Source organism: Saccostrea cucullata, unplaced genomic scaffold, assembly GCF_032062105.1.
Source record: "Saccostrea cucullata isolate Sc308-1 unplaced genomic scaffold, CSIRO_AGI_Scuc_v1 ctg163, whole genome shotgun sequence".
Classification (NCBI taxonomy): domain Eukaryota; kingdom Metazoa; phylum Mollusca; class Bivalvia; order Ostreida; family Ostreidae; genus Saccostrea; species Saccostrea cuccullata.
In genome coordinates, this window is record NW_026933609.1 from 159,670 (window position 1) to 183,572 (window position 23,903).

The 23,903-nt window shown below is 34.6% G+C and overlaps 1 protein-coding gene across 4 annotated transcripts in view; it reads right to left on the reverse strand.

Moving 5' to 3' along the window:
- Window positions 1-23,903, reverse strand: part of LOC134238725 (mucin-2-like) — a 74,713-nt gene that overhangs the window by 24,451 nt on the left and 26,359 nt on the right. For all 4 annotated transcript variants that reach the window (XM_062720845.1, XM_062720844.1, XM_062720843.1 and 1 more), the window contains exons 7-9: window positions 10,588-10,709; window positions 5,108-5,272; window positions 2,304-2,594 (exon numbers count right to left, since the gene is read on the reverse strand). In XM_062720845.1, coding sequence (XP_062576829.1) covers window positions 2,304-2,594; window positions 5,108-5,272; window positions 10,588-10,709 — 578 coding nt within the window. The remainder of the gene's footprint in view (window positions 1-2,303; window positions 2,595-5,107; window positions 5,273-10,587; window positions 10,710-23,903) is intronic.

Below are 23,903 nucleotides of genomic sequence, written 5' to 3' on the forward strand. Positions count from 1 at the left end.
CATAAGACGCAGGGCTAGATGCATATGGGAGAGCATAAGACGCAGAGCTAGGTGCAAGAGCATGAGACGCAGAATAGATGGAAGATCAAAAGACGCAGAATTTGAAGGACCATGCGTAAGGGCAGAAAGGCCAATCTAGATTGTAGATTGAGAGGAAATAGCGGAAGACACCGGTGACTGAGTCCAATACTTTTGATTTTACGATTTTTGTTTTCGTCTGTCTGCCTGTCCATGTGTCTGTAACACTTTGATTTCTGCACTTGTTTCTAAGCTCTAGCAGATACAATGCAGCTGATTTTTGGAAAGTAAGAGTACTTTAAATAGTTACAGATCAAGCTTTGATTTTGTCCACAGCAATGTTTCCGCTTCGGAGATTTTTGAGTGAGGAACAGAATGTCTTTGGATAAAGGTCTTGGATAAAATTTCTTGCTCTTGACTTAGATTAGTCGCGGTAGTGACTTGAGCACTCAACCTTCAAGTGGTGTTCGTGATTTGATCGGAAGGTCTTATGTTCGAATCACGGTCGCGACTGAACCTGGGCCTTAGACCATATACCGAGAACAGGGTTAAGTTAAGTAAAAATTTCAAATAAATATCATTTGTTTAATTTTACACCCTACAAATTCTTGGTAACGAATCTGTTATAATTAACAAGCTATTCAAAATCAAAATTTTGACAAGTCTATTCTCAGTTTAAGGTCCCCAGGCCTGGTCGATAAAAGTCCCTTCGCCAAGCACTCAGGCATTTTTAATAGAAAGTCGCGGGTCCTTCGGATGAGACCTTAAACACCGATGCTTTGTTTTGCGATAGGTGGTAGCACAATGAAACACGAGGCCAAGGGGCCACATCGCTCACCTGAGCAACTGGCTAGGTAAAATAAAAAATCAGTTTAGTATTGACAAGTTTAAATATAAAAGTGGTTTCAGGGGAGAGAAGGGGATAATTGAACCAACTTAAATAATTACATACTTCATAGTATATACAAATACCTTTATGGTCTAAATATGACCAAACATGGCTTTGCTGTTCTTGAAAAGATTTTAAAGATTTTTCCTATGTACTCCTATTTTAAACTTTGATACCCACAGTAGCCCCACCCTCCCCCCGGGGGTTATAATTTAAACAACTTGAACCTACCCTACCTGAGGATGCTTCCACATGAGTTTCATCTTTCCTGGCCCATTGGTTTTTGAGATATTTTTGAAATATAATCCTATATATTCCTAAATTAAATTTGACCCCCCTTTGTGGTCCCACCCTACCCCTGGGGGTAATGACTTGAACAGACTTGAATCTACACTACCTGAGGATGCTTTCACACGAGTTTCATCATCCCTGGCACAGTTGTTCTTTAGAAGATTTTTTAAAAGATGCCATTTATTTTTCACTTGTCCATAAGTCTCTCCCCTTGGAAGAGGGCATGACCCTTCTTTGAACAAACTTCAATCCCCTTTGCCCAAGAATAATTTGTTGCAAGTTTGGTTTAAATTGGCCCAGTGGTTCCAAGATGAAAATGAGAAAAGTTTACAACGACAAAGATAGACAACGGACAAATTTTGATCAGAAAAGCTCACTTGAGCCTTCGGCTCGGGTGAGAAAAAAAAACCTCATTGCTCAATGGCCCTGAGTGCCAAGTCAAGTTTTAAATTTGAAGCCCTTCACCTGTGACGTCTCTTTATTAGTGAAAAAATCTCGAACATGGCGTGAAACAATCGATCTTTCTCAAAAAAGAATAACGAAAAAAAAACCAATAAAACTGCAGTGGTCAATGAAAACAAATCCAAGAAAATAACCTATAAATGTGACAGGAAAGGATATTACTATTATTATAGAATAAATGTATGTATTTCTGTGGTTATAAGAATTTACACGAAAGCAGGTGACAGATAAGATATTACTTTTATTATAAATTATGCATCTCTATGGTTATATAAGAAATCAACATACAGATATGTAAATACAGATATTATACTAAGTAAACATAAAACAGATGATGATCGTGACAAAAATATTAAAGAAAAGTGTAGGTGTGTTTTTATGGATTTTGGACGTCTCGTCGTCTTTTAACATATGAATAAAATTGCACTGACACTTACAGTGTTGATTATTATTCATGATATAGCTAAACAGTTTGTTATTAATATTTCCTCTGAATTCTGAATATACCAAAATTAATGTCACCAAACATAGTTTTTCATTTATTGTATTTAAATGACGCTCAAGTAAGAGAAATTAGAATTTAAGTGAAATAAATAATGAGCTCTACAGAAGAAAGAATAAAACTACTTTAAACACACATTACCTTGAGATGTAGGAGAAGATGCTGGTGTTGTCTTTGTGGTAGTTGATTCTAAGGCTCTGGTTGTTGAAGTTGTCTCCGTTTCGGATGGTGTTGGTGAAGTGTTCTCTGCTGTTGCTCTCTGGGATGTTGTTAATACACTGGCTGTTGTTGTAGCAGTAGCTGATACTAACGTTGTTGACTGAGTGGTTCTTTCGGTTGTTGTTGATACAGTAGTTGATTGTATGGTACTTGCAGTTGTTGTTGACTCAGTGACCACTGTCGGTGTGGTCTCGGTGTTTCCTGACGTTGAATCTGATATGAATGAAATACGACTAAGAGAAATAGCAGTAATGAACAACAATTAATGAAAATGCAGTATCCAGCATAAAATTAATGTTCTCAATGAAACATCACTATTCAAATTCCTTTCGTTTAAACCAAGCAGATGGGGGGATAAGGCGGACGAAGTGCCCATAGTGCGGCAGATAAGTGGAAAATTTAATCTCGATTATATCCATATTTTATTTGATATTTCATCTAATATCAAAGGATACTTAATGTAAAATCCCTACAATTTACAAAAATCTCACAATGACTGAAAATATTTGCCTATGAAAAAGCATACACACACTAAAAAGAACAAAAACGATCATTTTCTCATACTTTCAGTAGAAGTGGGCCTTCGCTTCATTTTTTTTGAAAGATAATCCTAAATGTTTGCAATAAAGTAAACATTTTTGGTTTACAAAAATACCCACTATACCTTGAAAGTACACTTTAATGATAAAACATTCCCATCTTTCCGAGAAATACTTCAAGTCCATTAAGTCAAGGGTCATATCGCAAACATGATTTAAATGTCAAAATTCATCATGAGCAATGTAGCATAATGGATAGCGCGTCAGTCTCAAAGCAGTATGATAGTCATACGTCGGATTTTTGTGCAACCTAATAGAAGAAGGGAGGGCATATTGCTCTGCTGCTGTCTGTCGGTCCACTTAGTTTCCGTTCATTTTCTTCACAACCGTTGCACAGACTGAAATGAAATTTGGTATACAGATATATCAGATAAACATCTAGGTCAAGTTCTGTTTTGGGTCCGGTCGCACCATTTTTGATAGAGTTATGCCCCATGTACTTAGAAAAATTTCAATCATTTGCAGTTTCCGTTCATTTTCTTCGCAGAGGCTGCACATACTGAAATCAAATTTGGAATACAGATATATCAGATAACTAACTAAGGTCAAGTTCTGTTTTTGGGTATGATCGCACCATTTTTGACAGAGTTATGCCCCTTGGACGTATAAAAATTCGAATTATTTGCAGTTTCCATTCAATTTCTTCGCAGATGTTGCACATACATGTACTGAAATAAAATTTAGTAAATAGATTTATCAGATAACTATCTAGGCCAAGTTCTGTTTTGGATACGATCGCGCCAATTTTGATTGAGTTGTGCCCTTTTGGATTTTGAAAAATTCCAATTTGGGGGAAGGGGGCATAAGTGTTTTACAAACATCTCTTGTTATTGCTAGGGTTCGAATCCCACAAATATCCTCTTATATTTTTATAACAGAATTTTTTTTACGAGATTTTTTTTTTCTCAGAAAAGGTTTTTCTACGGTGGTATATTTAGGACACGCAATTATTTTTTTCTTAAATACCAGAAAAAAATTATCTCGTGAAAACGACATAATTATCTTGTGAAAACGAGATATTATCTTGTGAAAACGACTTATTATCTTGTGAAAACGAGATATTATCTTGTGAAAACTAGAAAATATCTTGTGAAAACGAGATATTATCTTGTGAAAACGACTTATTATATTATGTCGTTTTCACAAGATAATAAGTCGTTTTCACAAGATAATAAGTCGTTTTCACAAGATAATAAGTCGTTTTCACAAGATAATATCTCGTTTTCACAAGATAATATCTCGTTTTCACAAGATAATTATCTCGTTTTCACAAGATAATATCTCGTTTACACAAGATATTATCTCGTTTTCACACGATAATATCTCGTTTTCACAAGATAATGTCTCGTTTTCACAAGATAATTATCTCGTTTTCACAAGATAATATCTCGTTTTCACAAGATATTATCTCGTTTTCACAAGATAATATCTCGTTTTCACAAGATATTATCTCGTTTTCACAAGATAATATCTCGTTTTCACAAGATATTATCTCGTTTTCACAAGATAATATCTCGTTTTCACAAGATAATATCTCGTTTTCACAAGATAATTTCTCGTTTTCACAAGATATCTCGTTTTCACAAGATAATTTTTTTCTGGTATTTAAAAAAAAATAATTGCATGTCCTAAATATACCACCGTATTTTTCTCCCTCATAATTTCATAAATTTTAATAATGGGAAGTTAATTTAAATACTCAATTCACATTTTGAATATGGTTTAATAATATCAGACGCTATAGGCATTCTGCCCGCCTTGTTCCCCCATCTTCTTTGTTTTTCTGTGGAGGATTTCAAGTGTAATTCTTCAAAATATTAATACATTTATAATTTAAAAAATTCAAATTGTGTAATAATGATAATAATTTCTTTTATTTAGACAGGATAGCACAATTAGTACATATTACAAGTTTACATTGTGGTCCTGTATAAAACATATTTATAGACAGAAAAAAAAAATTAAGTAGAAAAAAGAGTAAAAAGAATTTATACATAGAATATTACATCAGACAGATTTGTAAATAAACTACATGTATTTAAAGAAAATCATTGTGTCATAAGATAAAATTCATTTAAGAACCGTACCAGCAATGTATTTCAAAGATTCAAATTAAACTTTTTTTACCTTGACTTACAATAGCTCTAAACCCACGTGCTTGATAGTCATTGTCAGATTTAAATTCCAGAAACAATGCTCCCGAGGTCCTATACGTCAAATTTGGAGATATAACAGGAGAATTAACTGGATATCCCTGGCATATTTTAGTAATTTCGCTCCCATTCATGTCACCTAAGATAATGAGATTAATATGAATAAAATAATGAAAAAAATTATTTTTATATCCACAAATTTTCCTGATAATAAAAAATATTTTTATCAAGCTAGGAGAGAAAGTAGTTGATGTTAGATGCACAAATGAGTTCTCTTAAGAAGTCTTTTAATTTATCAAATAATCTTGCGATTTTACCATAAACGTGATTTTTTTTTACTCATATCGTGAAGCCATCACTTGTCGGTGGAGTGCTGCAAATTTAGACCTGTATCCTACTCCGCGACTCTCCAGTCATTGTGCTACACTTTATCATAGTGAAGATAATGAACAATGATAATTCTTCAGAAAATCTACAACTTATTCATATCTGGGAACATGGCATAAAACCCAAAGGTTAGATCAGATTAGGAGTAGTAACAGTAAACCCGTAAGTATTTATCAGATAAACCGGATATTCCGCAGTGAAATTCATCGATTTAATGATGTCATAGTTGGCTTCTTTTCTATAGGATATAATATAATTCAAAAACGCAAGGACTAGAGGCTTGGAGAAGAGCCATGGAATTGAATTGAGACACAATTTTGGAGTCAGATTTTTGTAACATGAAAGGAAAAAGATGTTGAAGAAATTACATTTATAGTATAACAGTTTTCTGTTGTTTTTTCATACTTGGTGGCTGCATTGTGTCTTAAGCTTGAACTAAATAGATTTGGAAATCATACTACGACTTAATTGAAATTTTTAAGTTTCTTACAGCAATGAATGTATTCGAAACTATAACATCAGTATAGTGAAAAGACAGACTTGATAGTGACAAGATAATCCCTGTTCTTTCAAAACATTTGGAAACTGTTGAACAAAATGAATCAATAGATACATGTATAGTCGGTCGTACTGGCTGTTTTAATACAATGTAATTGAATGTGTTAAAACTTGTCAAGAGCTAAAACGTTTGGAGTTTATAGCAAGTTTTTCAATAGAATTATACTCACTTAAAGGGGCAGCCATGGACACAGTTTAAGCTAGATTTTTTTTCCTTTTTACAAATATTTCTAATGATCATCAAAAATTTGAACGTCAGCTATCGAGACAGATTTAGAGCGCCAAACCTTTGTTTGTCTGTGTCATGTTTCTGTTTACACAGTTTCATATACTAATTATATTTGTTCATTCAAAGTAGAGAATTTCAAATAAAAGTTAATTTTAAATACGATTGGACAGTTACTATTGATTGCTGAATTTCACTTTGTTATAAATATGATATTTTCTATATGTAAACAAAAACAAGGCACGAGCCTTGTTTAGATTATGAAGAACTTTAAGTTCTTGTTTGTTAATCAATAAATGATTTCCAATAGATGATGTCATAGTAGGAATGGAATTTTAAACATTAAAATTGGTTTTAAAAATTCAGTTGAAACTGTATCATGCCCCTTTAAGGACATTGGCAAGGGTACCAAACATGTTTAATTCTGGTTCGTTTAACCCACCAAGCCAGCTTTCCTTTTTTAAATTGTGTTGAATCAATGTGATCACAATTCTCAATGCATTTCCTATGTAAAATGTTGATAAAAATGACTTTCATTATTTTTAACCAAACTATTTCTCTATATAACCCATTTATTTTATAGATCTTTTGAATAAAGTACATTGTTGTATCCTTATTTACGATGACATGTATATATTTTGGATGAAAATGCAAATGCTGTACATGTATAGAATTAAGCACTGTTATTTAATTTTGAGTTACTTCCCTTAACAACTAATTATTATTCATAATGATCTAGAGTTTCTATCATGTAGTTTACGTTATTGGAAACAAATTGTCATAAATATTTTTTGCATGGATTTCATATAACTTTTATTCGTAGTTACTAAACGATGCCTTCTGTTCTCATCCGGTTACCAAGCGTAGTTCACCACTTTCAGCATATGTCGCATGTTTGTCCCTCCCAGCATAGCTATGGTAAACTATAGGTACTGTGAGCAATGAGCTCAATAAATGATACCCCCGCCTCCCATAATGTCCATGTCTTGCTATATATTGTTTTACGGTAATGTGTAAAGAGGAATAACTCGTCCTATCAAATGTTATCCAGAAGCTTCTATATGTGACGTCATATGTAAACATATAATGGCAATGTTCATGTTTTGCTAAGAGAAACCTAAAATACGTGTCGAATAAAAAGTAAAATAGGAGGTGCACAATGGCAATATGTAATAAAGATTCTGTGAAAGTTTCATTAAATTTCACTCAGTAGTATAAGAGGAGTTGCAGATAAAAGATAAAGCGTAACAAACGGACGGACGGAAATACTGATTACTATATACCCTCCCACTTTTCGAGCGGGGGGTTTAATGAAGACCTGTTTACTGTCTGCCTCTAGTTTACACAATGCACAACAATGCCATCACTGCTTTTGTTTCTTGCTGAATAATTGATTATAACCACACGTGTTTTTGTTTACATGTAATATACGCTTTATATATTTCCAACGCTTAGAAAATTCCAAACGGGAGATCACTCTCAATGACTGTTTTCATTAATGAAAAAACCTATGTATCAAACTTTTTTTTTCTCCGGAAACCTTGCCTTGCCAATGACCTTAATCACTAGAGAATATGTAAAATAAAAAAAAATAGAGGAACTGTGAGCAATGAGCTCACTAAACGATACCCCCGCCTCCCATAATGTCCATGTTGCTATTGTTTTACGGTAATGTGTAAAGAGGAATAACTCGTCCTATCAAATGTTATCCAGAAGCTTCTATATTTGACGTCATAGGATATAAATATAGTTTATAACGGCAATGTTCATGTTTTGCTATGGGAAACCTAAATGCGTGTCGAAAACAAAAGTAAAATAAGAGGTTCACAATTGCAATTTGTAATAAAGATTCTGTGAAAGTTTAATTGAATTTCACTCAGTAGTATAAGAGGAGTTGCGGATAAGAGATGGGTACCCAAAATCGTAACAGACGGACGTACAGACGGACAGAAATACCGATTACAATATACCCTCCCACTTTTCAGGGGTTATGATAATAGATTTAAAATAAGTTAGAAGTAAATCAAAAATAAGTGAGAATATTGGTCTCGTTGGGTATACTAATGCACTTTTCAATTGGATGTGTACAGCCAACTCGTGCCAATATTCACCTATTTCAGTTCAATATACCTTTAACATTTCTGTAAAAAAAAAATGAAATTATAATAGTGGTATGCAATTTTGTCCATCGAAGTCAGTCCGTAGCTCAAAAAGCTTTTGAACTTATGCAATGAAATTTGAAACGACAACTTCCTATTGCTTACGAAAGAAGCCTATTGATTTTTAGGGCAAAGGTCATTTCAGGTTATTTAATTATTGTTTTTTGCGCTTTTGGCGGAAAGATAATTCAAGTATATCGCTAAATTCTTAAAAAATGATACATGAAAAAGAATATCAAAAAATGCGCTAAATCAAATCCATGCTAACTTGTTTGAAAATAACTGTCCGCTTAATATCGTACACGCTAAATATAATACATTTACAGTAGTTGACAGCTTAAGGAGGCTGGTGGGTCAACAAATTAATCCCAAATTAACCACCAGATTTAACATTTTTTTTTAGATACGGTATCTTTAGCTGTCAACTTTCATTTGACAAAGAAAAAATTCATACATTTTAGTTTTTAAATTTGATCATTTTTGTATATCTTTATATGGAACTCTCCTTTTAAAGGAGGTTGAAATAGTCTAAAAATGGCTGCCACCCCCAGCCTCTTTAAGATATCATATCTAAACAAGAGGCCCATGGGCCACATCGCTCACCTGAGCACTGTGGCTAAGAATAAAATAGAAATTGGTTTATTATTGAAAAGTTTAAATCCAAAGTAAACCAGTTATGGCTTTACTATTCTTGAGAAGATGATTTGTAAAGAATTTTCCTATATATTTCTATGTAACACTTTGGTTGGCCATTGTGGCCCCGCCCTGCCCCCGGGGGTCATGATTTTAACAAACTTGAATAAGCACTACCTGAGGATGCTTCCATATAAATATGATCAATTATGGCTTTGTTTTTCTTGAGAAGATTTTTAAGGAATTTTACTATATATATATTTCTATGTAAAATTTTGGTTGATCATTGTGGCCCCGCCCTACCTCCGGGGGTCATGATTTGAACAAACTTGAATCTACACTCCCGTAGGATGCTTCCATATAAATATGATCAATTATGGCTTTGTTTTTCTTGAGAAGATTTTTTTAGAGAATTTTCCTATATATTTCTATATAAAACTTTGGTCGATCATTGTGGCCCCGGGGGTCATGATTAGAACAAACTTGAATCTACACTACCTGAGGATGTTTCCTTATAAATATGATCAATTATGGCTTTGCTATTCTCGAGAAAAAGATTTTTAAAGAATTTTCCTATATATTTCTATGTAAAACTTGGTCTGCCATTGTGGCCCCGCCCTACCCCTAAGGGTCATAATTTGAACAAACTTGAATCTACACTACCTTAGGATGTTTTCCCATAAGTGTCATCTTTCCTGGCACAGTGGTTCTTGAGAAGGTGATTTTTAAAAGATACCACCAAATTTCAATTAATTCCTAATTATCTCCCCATGAATTAGGGCGTGGTCCTTCATTTTAACAAACTTGAATCCCCTTCACTTAAGGATGCTTTGTGGCAAGTTTGGTTGAAATTGGCCAAGCGGTTCGTGAGTCGAAAATGTAAAAAGTTTACAACGTCAACGACGACAACGACAGACAACGAACAAATTGTGATCAGAAAAGCTCACTTGAGCCTTTGGCTCAGGTGAGCTAAAGAAATAAGTTAGATCTGATGGTTAATTTGTTGACCACCCCCAGTCTCCTTAAACTTCAAATAGGCCTAACACTTACTTGTACGACTATATCTATTGATTAATTACGTTCAATATTTTCCAAACATTTTTAAACAGGGATTATCTTGTAACTATCAAGTCTGTCTCTTCACTATACTGATGTCATAGTATGAATTGCCATTCTATTATTTTAGTTACAAGACAAAAAGCAGCCAACCGGTATGCAAACAAAATACATTTATACTAATGATATTTCTTTTACAATTTGACTCCATAACTCCACTCCAAGCCTCCAGTCCATGAATTTTTCGGCGCCATTCTATAGCCCTAAGCCGTTCAAGCATCTAAATTTGAAATAACTGTGGCAGACTGTGGTGTGTTTTATTGGAAGTCAACTTATATATTTAAAGACGACAGACGACATACGAAGGGAGTTATTCTTTTTTACCGATTTAAAATTAGAGAAAAATATTTTCTAAGTATAAAAGATATTTAATACCTTCTTTTAGGATAATCTGGTCATAACAGCCTCTATCGTAATCAAGGTTGATAAACTGGAAGGAGATGACAAGTCCTAGACTCGGAGGAACTGGTGTAAACGTATAATTGCAATCCATGTTGCTAAAAAATAATTTCACTTGTTTTAATAATATGCAGTCATACATCTGATATAAATATTTACAAATTACATGATTTTGTACTAGGATCTCGAATTTACTTCACAATTTTGATAGGATTTTTGATATTATAACGAGTACGAAAATGCAATGAAAATTTGGGGTCACGAGTAAAATGGCTAATATAGAAAAAAGTGTAATATACATGTAACAAGTATATTTTGTTCAAAGAGTGAAATGAATTCAAAATTCAACTACAAAATATTTTGAAATAAGATCAGTTTTTCTTTGGTTTTCCTTTACACTTTGACGCCAACGTTTAGTAGGTGAGACCCCAGGTACTTCTTTCGTATACAGAGCAGCCTTACTTAAATTTACCACAGGGTATCTAACTTAATTTCAGCCACACAACTTCAAGCGTGCATTTTATCAATCATAAACCTACTTCAATAAGACATAGTTTACCTATAGAGACTTTTCTCCACTGAAATATGTCATACAAGACGTCCTTGATCAGGCCTCTTTATTGTAAATGATTAACTTATTTCTCGAAAATTACCTCACAATTTACAAGGGATAAAAGAACTCCCGGCTTTTGGTATAGTGTACGATAAAACCAGAGATTTCAGAACAAAATCAGAAGTCTCTGGTTTTATCTTAAACTATACCACCGAGGCATGAATGAGTGGTTGAAAGCACGAGTGTTGGGATAAAATTTTAAACAAAGGGACGATCTTTTTCTTTTAAAAAACAAGGTCACTCAACATCAGCCAGATGAGGCATGATTTTCTTTAACTGTGAGTTAAAGGGGGAGGAAATGAGCACCTCCTTCTAATTTACCTGGTCTTAGAACCCCTGTCAATCATCTGAAATTAAGCCTGGGATTGGATACTTTGATTTGATTGACATTTAGTTTGCTGCTGTTGTGTATATCTTGTGTACCTTCTTTGGAGATCGTACCGACCATCGAATTAATTTTCAGGCTTTTGATGTTTTAATGCCTACCGCACATGCCAACGTGATAAAGAAGCAATCAAATCGTTTTTTTTTTTTAATTCATAAGAATATGCCATTAATATAATCAATCTATCAAATAATTAATTAAATGACAAGAAAAATCATGGCTATTTAATATATATTATAAATTAAATTTTAAAAGGGAGGGTTTCATATTACATTATATCGATTACAATCGATAATTTTAATTTCCTTGCCAAAACATGAGTTAACGTACATTTATTCCTCCACTAATTAACAAAATAAACCGACCTGCGTTTGAGGCTAGTATAATGGAATTAAATAAAATGTTTTTTTTTAAACAAGTATGACAACATTGTAACATTGTTCCGACATGAGTCAAGCGAATTTATATTTATAAGACAAACCTGTACGTGTCGCTTTTCTTCGAGACATGGTGACGAAGTTACTGTATAATAAGAAGTTTTAGAAGAGAAATTACTCGGAATATAACATCTTGCTTTGTATTTACAGTAATGTTTGAAATTACTAATGAATCCCGAAAGGAAAAAAACGATGCAAATGAATCCATTCCCGTTTCATAGCTGTCGGGGAATCAACCCCGGTCCGAAGCTTTAGCCATTTTTACCGACTATGCGTTATGGAAAAATCAAGAAGGGTTTATCTTAAAAAGATATTTATTTAGACAATAATATTTCTACTTCAACATTTTATTCTCAAAACATCGTTTCTAAATTTCATTGTTTTGCGTAGACGATATGTAATTTGAATTACTTCCCTTCTTGTAACCAGATTATAACGACAGATTTTGGTGCTAAATGTATTTTCGTTATGACACTTAATTAACAAACACACTTTGTATAAAAAATGTCGAATTATTAAATATATCAATTATTTTTAAAGAAAGAAAATGAGAAGGATTCTGTCTGCAACCAAAAAAAATGCTTTATTTCGCATTTCAATTCATGAGCTAAACTTGAAAAAACGGCCTCGGTTTACAAAGTCGTGGGAAAACCAATACAGGTATTACACTCAGGTAACATCCTGTGTACATAGGTTGTGTACACAAGTCAGCGTCGTTCCCTCGGGGCTTCTCAGCCGCTTTGATTAAGCTCCACCCCACACCAAACTTACCTGAGGAAAACCGTACGGTTAAAAACCTCGGCCTTTTAGCTCCACCCCACACCAAACTTACCTGAGGAAAACCGTACGGTTAAAAACCTCGGCCTTTAACATATTTCCGGTACATGTATTGTTGTCATACACTAGTGCTACCGTCCAGCAATTAGCGTTGCTATGAATCTCATTGTGATCACCCTTATAAGCATACATTTTGTACATGTACTTGTGCTTATTCAAATTATCTACATTAAAAAACAAGAGGCCCAATGATCTTAACGGTCACCGGACCATAAAACATTGCTGTAAAGGATCCATATAAATATAAAACAACATTAATAGAATTTCAGAATTCTCGTAAAATACGCTTGCTTATAGTAACGTGTTAGACCAAGTGATCCCCTTGGCATCAAACTTGGTTTTCCTAAGTCTTACAGGGATGATGATGAATATACAAACATTAGAGCCCCGCCCTAACACAAGAACCCCGACCCAGAGACCCTGAAATTCACAATTTTAGGAGAGGCATCCTTCCTTATCTTAGATATGTGAATTTACATATAAATATCATTGGTTTTATAAATACCCAGATGCAGAGAAGAAGATCTTACAAGAATTTATGCATTTTCACTATATACTAGTAATTAATAAAGCCCCACCTTAACAACAGAACCCCTGGCCCCAGGGCCATAAATCCACAATACATTTAATGTTCTTTAAAATTGTGAATTCTTAAATTAATATCTTTCATATTTATTGTATTGGGACGATTTAAATGAAGGCCGATATGGTCTGTCGGCGCACGACCAAAATTCGGAATAATTTACGCATATATTAACTACAGCTTACTCCACTTATATTGAACTCGCTTACTTTGAAATTCCGCTTATTTTGAAATAGAAATAAATTCCCAGTTTTTTGCCTCTCATATTCTTTGCATTAAAATAACGGTTATATTGAAATCGGATATATTAAAATTTCGCTTATATTGAAGCCACTTAAAGGTCCCCACAGGTGATAATGAGTTGTTTTCATAACGGTTATATTGAAGTACTCCCTGGCGGCTGTCGTTACGCTTGCTGACAGTAATTATGTCTGATTGACCAGTTGATATACACAGGTGTGAATAATTAAGTTTACACATTATGTTTTTTATACTGCATGCCCTTACGAAATAAAATTCTTCATTGTTAAATTCTTTGCGTCCATGTATACAATACGGACATATTCACCCCTACTAATGTTATTGTGATTTAAATTCAAGACACGTGGTTTAGGTTGATCTATTCAAAGGTTATAGGGTAGAACCGGTTTTTATAAATAAAATTGGCAGTAAACATGATATTGCTATAGCCTGTTTCTTTTAAAAACATGTCCTGTAATAAATGTTCCCAGACCTCTCTGAAAGACTTTAATGATTTTCAACAGAAAAAGGGTGGCTAAAGGAGGCGGTTTTAAAATAACAATATATCTTGTACTTTTCGGCAAAAATAAGAGCTCACTAGTGACTGATTCGCTGGTACAAAATGTGCAATGTCATCTACACTTACAAACCTTTGTTTGCCTTATATGGCTATTGTTATGAATGCGCACAGAGGATCTTACCACGATCAACTGACCAATCGTTGAATGAATAGCAGTTCGTTTACGCCAAAAACATGTTTACATTTTACTTCGAACACGTAGTTCAGGTCAATCTACGATCATGTTAATGGACTGCAAAATAAAAAAAAATGTTTTTACGAACAATTTACAAAGATAAGAAAATATGAAAGATGTTACGGGCGTTTTTAATTCGTTGTTAAATAGAAAAAATGTTTAATAAAAGGGTAAGGAAAACGAGCAGCATCTCTTATGCATTTAAATGGACAAAACTTTGTTTACGTTTGTGATCACGTGTTCGGCCAGGGAATTCACCTAGCAATTTTATTCACCGATAGTACAACAAAGGAATTAAAACAGACGCAAATCGTTTTTGCAGTGACTTTCAGAAACATAGACTTCCGCCGTATATTTAACAAATGAATTGTTTGTCATTATAAGCATGAAAATAATATTTTTAAAAATGCTTTTCATTTACCATAAGATTTTCCTTTTTTCAAGTGTAAAATTCCTGTAGTATTCGTAGTAACCCATAATGCAATACTCATTCAGCTCATTGGTCAGTTAAAATCATGCTGGTGCCTCATTTGCTAATCTGACGCCAAAAAATATAGTCCCGGTTCCCATGCAAAAAATATTTGTCAAAAAAGAAATTTTAATTCATGACTGCAGAAAATTGTATTTATTATAGAGAATACTTATGTAAGTTTGAATGAATGTAAAAGAGATCGATTGATTGAAGTACATTTCTACATATATTGTCAGCTGATTCTAAGGGGGGGGGGGGGGGTGAAAACTGAAACGCAACTTACATAACTTCTATGTTTACTATGCCTCCACGTGCTAGTCACTTCCTAACCACATTTCCGTGAATAATTTACCCTATCTCGCTGAAGTCTCGCTAACTCTCGCCAGAGCCACTGCCAGAGCTACTCTGAACTCATCGGGTTTTATAATTTGCAGAACACCGAAAAATAAAAGATTCCGAACACATTAGTAGGGGTGATATTGAGGCAAAGAGCTAAACATAATATAGTAACCCCCACAGGTCTAGGAAAAAAACATAACTTTGAAATTAAATACGTACTGTTAATGGCTATTGATATGCCTTAATTCGAAATAACTAAGGGATTAACCCGAGTGCGATCGGGGAATAATAATGAGGTTGAAGATGGTCTTTTCAATAAAACAGAAATAAAAAAAATATTTAAACTTTCAAGGACTCATATTCTATGTAATCTGTTCACTGTTATAGATAAACGATGACAACATTAATTTGTTCGGGTTTGTTCTTCTTTCAAATTATTTTAGATCGGGATTGAACTTGTAAAAATGGCGGCTTCACAATTTCGCTTTAATTACGGATATATTGAAATAATTTGCATGGTCCCCTGAATTTCAATATATCCGGAGTAGGCTGTATTACATTTGATTATATTTCTTTGGTACTATGTAAAAGATTGAACTAAAATTTAAATCGCTAAAACCAGAATCAAAATCTTTATATTATGTCAAAATTTCATATAAATTGAATTAGAAACAGACGACTAATGGCATGATTTTCGAAGTCTTGTTGGAATTGAGATTGATGAAATGACGTTGTCGAACGCGTACCCGGCGCACGGATATGTAATAATTTTTTTGGGATGTTTTATATTCATCAGAGACGGGGAAAACAGTACAGAAAGGACATTACACACTAGATTGTAATAGAGCAGTTGTTTTTAAAAAGCACGAGATTGAAAGATAGTTTTTCTTCTATATCGAAAAAATAGTCATTGCATGTACATGTAAGAAGTAGAGTACTGTTTGTTAAACGCAGATATTTGAGAACGTTCTGGGCCAGGAACGTCGTCAAACAAGGTGTGTTCTCTGCTGCCTAAAAATTTTAGTAAGGTGATCTTTCAACTAATTTTTGACTAAAATTTGAATCTGCTTAAGAAAATGGACAGTAGTGAATTTAAACAAGTCCCTTAGTCTAGAGTGGTTTTTCACTATAAAAAATATTCATTTGGATGTTAATATCCGCATGTGAAGCAGAAAAAGAAATCACGACGTCATAAGATACGTAAATTACGCTTGCTTTCGTGCGCCGATTTACACTTACATGGTTTCTTTATTTTTTTCTATATTTTGATACATATTACCCAGCCGTAACGGCTTGGACTTGACATCTGTTCTGGATTTAAACGGAAAAAATCTATCATCGGAAAAGTAGATCTGATGGTACTCGTGTAGCACAGCTCTATGATACGCAGATTTTTTTTTCGGAGCCCCTTCCCCCTCCTCCACATGGAAAACGTTGCTACAGGCCTGTATCAATCAGTATTTGGAAAGCTGTATATCAAATTATTTTTCGAGCCTCGATGCACAAAAAAATGCCGTTGAAGACTTGTTCTATCTTTAACAAGAGGCCCAGGGGCCACATCGATCACCAGAGCTAGGAACAAGCACATAGATCCAAATTGAAAAGTTTACTGAGGGGGTGGGGTGGGGGGCTGGATTCTAATACTACCTGAGAATGCCGCCATATCAATACTGCATATAACTTCTTGACAAAGTTCTTGCTAAAAAGATTTTTTAAAACATTTTGTTTGTATAATTATATTACTTTGTAATAATTTGAATTTGACTCCCCATTGTTTTCCACCCTACCCCAAAGGGTACTCATGATTTGAACAAATTTAAATCTTCAAAACATGAGGATGCTTACATGTCAATATGACTAAACATAGCTTTTCTGTTATTGGGATTTTCCCCTTTATTTTCTATGTAAAACTTTGATCCACCATTGAGACCCTTCCCAACCCTTGGGGGTTATGATTGAACAAATTTAATTCTACACTTTATGAGGATGCTTCCATAAAAATATCACTGATCATGACTTTGCTATTCTTTAGAAGATGATTTTTTAAAAAGATATTTTAATGTAAAACTTGGATCCCCCATTGTGGCCCCACCCTATCTCTGGGGGTAATGCTTTGAACAAACTAGAATCTACACTACCTGAGGTTGCTTCCATATAAATATCACTAATCATGGTTTTACAGTACTTGAGAGGATTTTTTTTTTAAGATTTCCCTATATATTTCTATGTAAAACTTTCATCGGCCATTGTGACCCCATCTTAGTCCCAGGAGTCATGATTTGAACAAACTTGAATGTACACTACATGAGGATGATTTAACATGAGTTTCATTTCTCCTGTCCCTGTGGATCTCGAGAAGATTTTTTTTAAATTTATATATTCCTATGTAAAACTTTCATCGGCCATTGTGACCCCATCTTAGCCCCAGGAGTCATGATTTGAACAAATTTGAATGTACACTACTTGAGGATGATTTAAAATGAGTTTCACCTTTCCTGTCCCTATGGATCTTCAGAAGAAGAATTTTAAAGATACTTCCTATATATTCCTATGTAAAACTTTGATCGGTCATTGTGGCCCAACCTTTCCCCAGGGTTCATGATTTGAACAAACTTGAATGTACAGTACCTGAGGATGATTCAACATGACCTTCATCTTTTCTGGCGATGTGGTTCTTGAGAAGAGGTTTAAGAATGTCATTTTTTTCTCACTAACTCATAATTATCTCCCCTGCTTTTAAACAAACTTGAATCCCCTTTACCCATGGATACTTTGTAGCAAGTTTGGTCGAAACTGGTCCAGTGGTTCTTGAGGAGAAGATGAATATACGAAATGTTTACATCAACGACGACATTGACAGACAACGGACAAATTTTGATCAGAAAAGCTCACTTGAGCCTTCGGCTATGGTGAGCTAAAACCTAGAACTATTCGTTTTTAATTCAAGTTGTCAAGTTATCTTTATTCTACAAGAGTTCTTTCTACTTTTAAAAATGCATGTGCCATAGAATCAATGTTTAGTTCGTATACAAAAGTATATTTAAGTCAATCTAACATTGATATTATTGCATTAGTTTTTAAACTTTGTTTAATCTCAGAGGCAGAGGAGATTTTCAAACATTAAAGAATTTTTATTTATTAATCAATAGAACCCCAAACAAGCGCAAAAAACCTGGCCCAGGGGTCATATAATTCACAATTTTGAAAGAGGCTCCCTATCGCATCATAACTAGAAATACTGTTTAATTATTTTCAGTATATAAAAAATAAGCAACCCCCACCCCACCCCACTTGGAATTCCTGACCCAGGGGCCATGAAATTCACAATCCTGGAAGAGGCGTCAGATATAGCACCAAAAGGGAGTTGGGGAGCATTTGGGGAACATCTGTAACGGTTTCCGTTACAATTAGCCCTAGTTATTTATAAATTTGAAGGAGACACGTGAACTTTAAGACGTCAGCAGTATGTAGTGATATTTCTTAAAATAATGCGACAATGACTAAACTGTTTTCTACCGTATGTAATTTTGATGCTTATAGCACTTGGTGCATTTCTCAGCAGTATAACGTTCTGAAATATGAATTCCTAAAACTCAGAACAACTTTCCCACCTTTCTCATATGGGAGAAAGAGTGGCATATTTTCCCATTAGGAGTTTTTCTTCCACAGATTAGTTCAAATGGGATAAATACCATGGATATTGACAGCGAGTCACTTCTTAACAAGATGTTTGTGAAACAATTATGCCCCAGTATGAAAACATAGCGAAGATTAATATTAAGCTTTCTCAAATGCAGATCAAATATGTTGGTACCTAAAGTAAGGCCTTTTCACAAGAAATAAAAATGTGAAATATAAAACACTAGCATCACCTGTTCACAGGTTATGATCAAGGTTAAGGTAGGAAAAACTCCGGGGTTAAGGTCAAAGGGTCAAGGTTTTTAAAGGAAGCCCTTGTCTTAAAGATTACATAGGGGAAGTATGAAAGCTCTAGCCTTTACTGTTCAAAAGTTATGACCTATGTCTAAGTTTGTGAAAAGTGGGTCAAACTCCAAGGTCAAAGGGTCAAAGTTGTTGATATATAATAAAAGGTCTTCTCCCAAGGATTACATATGTGAAGTATGAAAGTCCTAGCCCTTACCGTTCAAAAGCTATGGCCATGGTTACAGTTTTTTTACTCGAGTTATCTAAAACGATGCTAGGTCATCGATTTACTCAGTTTAAAAACACAAAAATAGATTATTTTTGTAGATAAAAATATTTTTAGAAACAAAAATCAAGCTTATCTTGAAAACGTCTGTATATTCAAAGATATTAAGTGTTAAATGTGGGATTCTATTTTATGGCGAATAAACAAAGAGTGAGCTCCACAGCCGCAACGGTTTCTATACAGAGATTTCGCGCTTTCCTTTGCGTAGGATTCTTAGGTAACATTTACAGTCGCCGACAAAGCATCCTTGGACGAGTTACTCCGAAAGGTGTTGCAGGTTACTCAATTGTTAACAATTTCTTTAATGCATGGCCAGGAAACAGTGGAAAATGTGTGGCTGTGCCCCCTAAACTGATATTGTCTCGCACGGGCCTGCATATGATGTGTACTTTGAGTGACAGTAAAAGAATAGTCTAGAGCAAAATTATTGTTAAATTCTCCCTCATACATTTTTTTTTATTTTAAAAAACAAACTTTAAGGATAATCTTAAGCTTTGGTAACAGAACCTATATAACTTTTTTTGGATTCGTACGGAATATATATTGGACATGCAGCGCAGAAAAAGATTTTCAAAGATTTGATGCATTTTCACTATATGATCAATAGAGCCCCGCCCCAAAACTAGAACCCCTGATCCTGGGGGCATAAAATTCACAATTTTGGTAGAGGCACTGTTGATCATCACAACTATGTACTTAGTTTATTTAAAACCCCGAAGCAGAGAAGCAGATTTTCAAAGAATTAATGCATTTCCCTATATAATCAATAGAGCCCCTCCCTAACACCAGAACCCCTGACCCTGGGGCCATAAAATGAGTACAATCATACCAACAGTTTGACTGCTTGATGTCTATGAGTAAAAAAGAAGATTTTTAAAGTTTGCACTAATTTTAGTGGTTTTGGCCCACCCCCAGGCCCCAGGGGGGAAGGGACCATGAAATTCACAATTTTTGTTCCCCTTCACCCACAGATGCTATATGCCAAAATTGGTTGAAATTCGTTCAGTGGTTTCAGAGAAGAAGCTGAAAATGTTTAAATGTTAACGAACGACGACGGACGAAAACGGAAAGCAATAGGTCACCTCTGTTTACTCAGGAGACCTAAAAACGCATATAGTTTGAAGTATGTTAAATGTCTACATAAAAAAATATTGCATTAAATTAAGAAAAGGCAAATATGCTCTATAAAATATTCCTGAAAGTGTGTTACATAATATACAATTATGGACTTCAGTGTAGGTCGATATGTGGTTATATTAAGGACTCGTGGCAATTGATATTGACCGAAGACACAGAAAGTGATAGCGACCGAGCCTGCGAGGTCGCTATCATTTTCTGTGTCTGAGGTCAATATCAATTGCCATGAGTCCTTATAAGCACATATTGACCGTTCACTGAAGTCCATAATAGTTATATTATATAATCACTCAAACTGAATGCACCGACACAGTCCTAACACAACGGACTTGGCTGTCATTACGTCACAATGGTTAAATTCACGTTTCTTTTATTATGACGTCACGTTCTACGTAACTTCAATGCAACCGAACGGCGTGTGGTGCGATATCATTTTCCGCGGACGCGCTTTCACGTCGCTATCGCAAAAGGAGGAATGTCATGTGACGTCCTTTCAGCCAATGAAAACTACGAAAATAATTCTCTTATATAATATTTCATCTTAAAAAGAAGTGCGATTAATTATATCTATTCTAATTAAATTCAATATATGAATTTTGTTTTAAGTACATGTATTTTATTCAAGAGAAGATTAAAGTCAATAGAATTAGTAAATACGGAAATCTCCAAGGTCAAAAGGTCAAAATTACTGATCTCAAAAGCAAAAAGGTCTCGCCACAATGAATTGATATTTGAAGTATGAAATAACTAGTATCTACCGTTTGAAAATTAGGGCCAACGTACAAATTTGGATTTTTTGTGTTAAATGGGTGAAACTCCAAGGTCAAATTCAAAAGTTCAAGGCCCATGGGCCTTATTGGTCACCTGAGCATCATGCAACAACTTTACAACGATTAACTTTGGTTCATGTTTTAAACTAGATGCCCTGGCATTTACAATTTTGAAAGAGGCACCATTGCTTATCATAACTATACACTTAGCATATTTAGTTTGGTTACTTATACCCATAGACAGAATAGGGGAACAAAAAATGCATTTCAACTGATTCATTTCAACTAATCAGTTATATTCAGCAATAATCAGTATAGCGCCACTACCACACATGAACCCCTGACCCTTGGTCCATACAGTTCACAATTTTGGAAAAGGCTCCCTTGCTTATCAAAAATATTTTATTAATACAAAGGAGAAGATAAGTAGAACCCCCCCCCCCTTGGAACCCCTGACCCAGGGGCGTTGAAATTCACAATTCAGTAAGATGGCCCTTGCTCATCATAGCTATTTAGTTAGTTCATCTGCTTAATGCCCAGGGGCAGAGAAGAAGATTTTTAAACAATTTCTGTATTTTCTCTATATAACCAATACAGCCCCGCCCTAACAACAGAACCTCTGACCCTGGGTCATAAAATTCACAAAGGTATTCTTTCACATCATAACTATGTACTTAGTTAGTTTACTTAATACCCAGGAACAGAGAAGAAGATTTTTAAAGAAATAATCTATTTTCACTCTATAATCAATACAGCCCCGCCCTAGCTTTTTACCCAGGGGCATAAAATTAACAATTTTGGAAGAAGCATTCTTGCTCATCATAACTATATACTTAGTTAATTCATTGAATACCCTGCAGCAGAGAAGAAGATTTTCAATCAATTTCTTCATTTTCTCTATACATATGTATAATCAGTAGAGCCCCGCCCTAACACCAGAACCCCTGACCCTGGGGCCATAAAATTCACAATTTTGGATGAGGCATTCTTGCTTATCATGACTATATACTTAGTTTGTTGAATACCCAGCAGCAGAGAAGATTTTCAAACAAACAAATTCTGCATTTTCCCTATATAATCAATAGAGCCCCGCCCTAACAGTAGAACCCCTGACCCTGGGCCCATGAAATTCATAATGTTGCAAAAGGCATTGTTCCTTATCGTAAATATGTACTTAGTTAGTTTATTTGATATACAGAAATAAAGAAAAAGATTTTTAAAGAAATAATGCATTTTCACTACTAGTATATAATTAATAGAGCCCCGCCCTAGCATTAGAACCCCTGACCCTGGGGCCATAAAATTCACAATTTTGGTAGAGGACTCAATGGTCATTACATTAGTTTATTTAATACCCAGGAGCAGAGAAGAAGATTTTTAAAGAAATAATGCATTTTCACTATATAATCAATAGAGCCCCACCTTAGCACTAGAACCCCTGGCTTGGGGCCATGAATTTCACAATTTTGGTAGAGGACTCAATGTTCATTACATTCACGCTAACAGTTTGACTGCTTGATATCCAGGAGTAAAGAAGAAGATTTTTAAAGACTGCACTAACTTTAGTGGTTTTGGTCCCACCCCTCAGGCCCCATGGGGGCAGGGACCATGAAATTCACAATTTTTGTTTCCCTTCACCTATAGATGCTTTATGTAAAATTTGGTGGAAATTGGTTGAGGGGTTACAGAGAAGAAGCTGAAAATGTTCAAATGTTAATTGATTGATTGTATACTGTTTAACGTCCCTCTCCAGAAAGTTAACACGTGACGAACGACGCACAAAAACAGAAAGCAATAGGTCACCTGAGTCTTGTCAAAAGGATGAAATATCTTAAGTATGAAAGCCCTTGTCCTAATACATATAAAAAATCATGGTCAAGATTGTATTTTAAAGTAGGTCAAATTCCAAGGTCAAGGTCAAAGTTCATGGTATCTAATCAAGCGTCTTATCAAGAATTACATATGTGAAGCACGAAAGCCCTAACCCTTATCGTTCAAAAGTTATGGCCAAGGTTAAAGATTTTTCCATAAGTACGGAAATCTCCAAGGTCAAGGTCAAATTTGTTAGACTAAGTACTAAATGAAAGGTCTTTATACAAAAAAATACATATATGAAGTATAATAGTCCTGGTATCTACTATTCAAGAGGCATAGCCAAAGTAAAAGTTTGGAATTTTCGTGTAGAAAGTGGGTCAAACTCCAAGATCAAGAGTCATGGCCAAAGTAAAAGTTTCAAATTTCAAATTTGGTGGTACCCAAAGAAAGGTCCTGTCGCAAGGAATAAACATTTGATATATGAAAGTTATAGCCCCACTAAATCAAAAGTTATGGGTAAGGTTAAAGTTTTTGCGGACAAACAGACCGACAGACACGGCAAAAACTATATACCCCCGAAACTTCGTTTACGGGGGCATAAAATTGGATTTAACCCATAAATTCTAATGAGTTAGAAATCATAATTTTAAAATATGGAATATATCATCTGTGTTGGATAATGTTGTGCCAGGAGTTAAA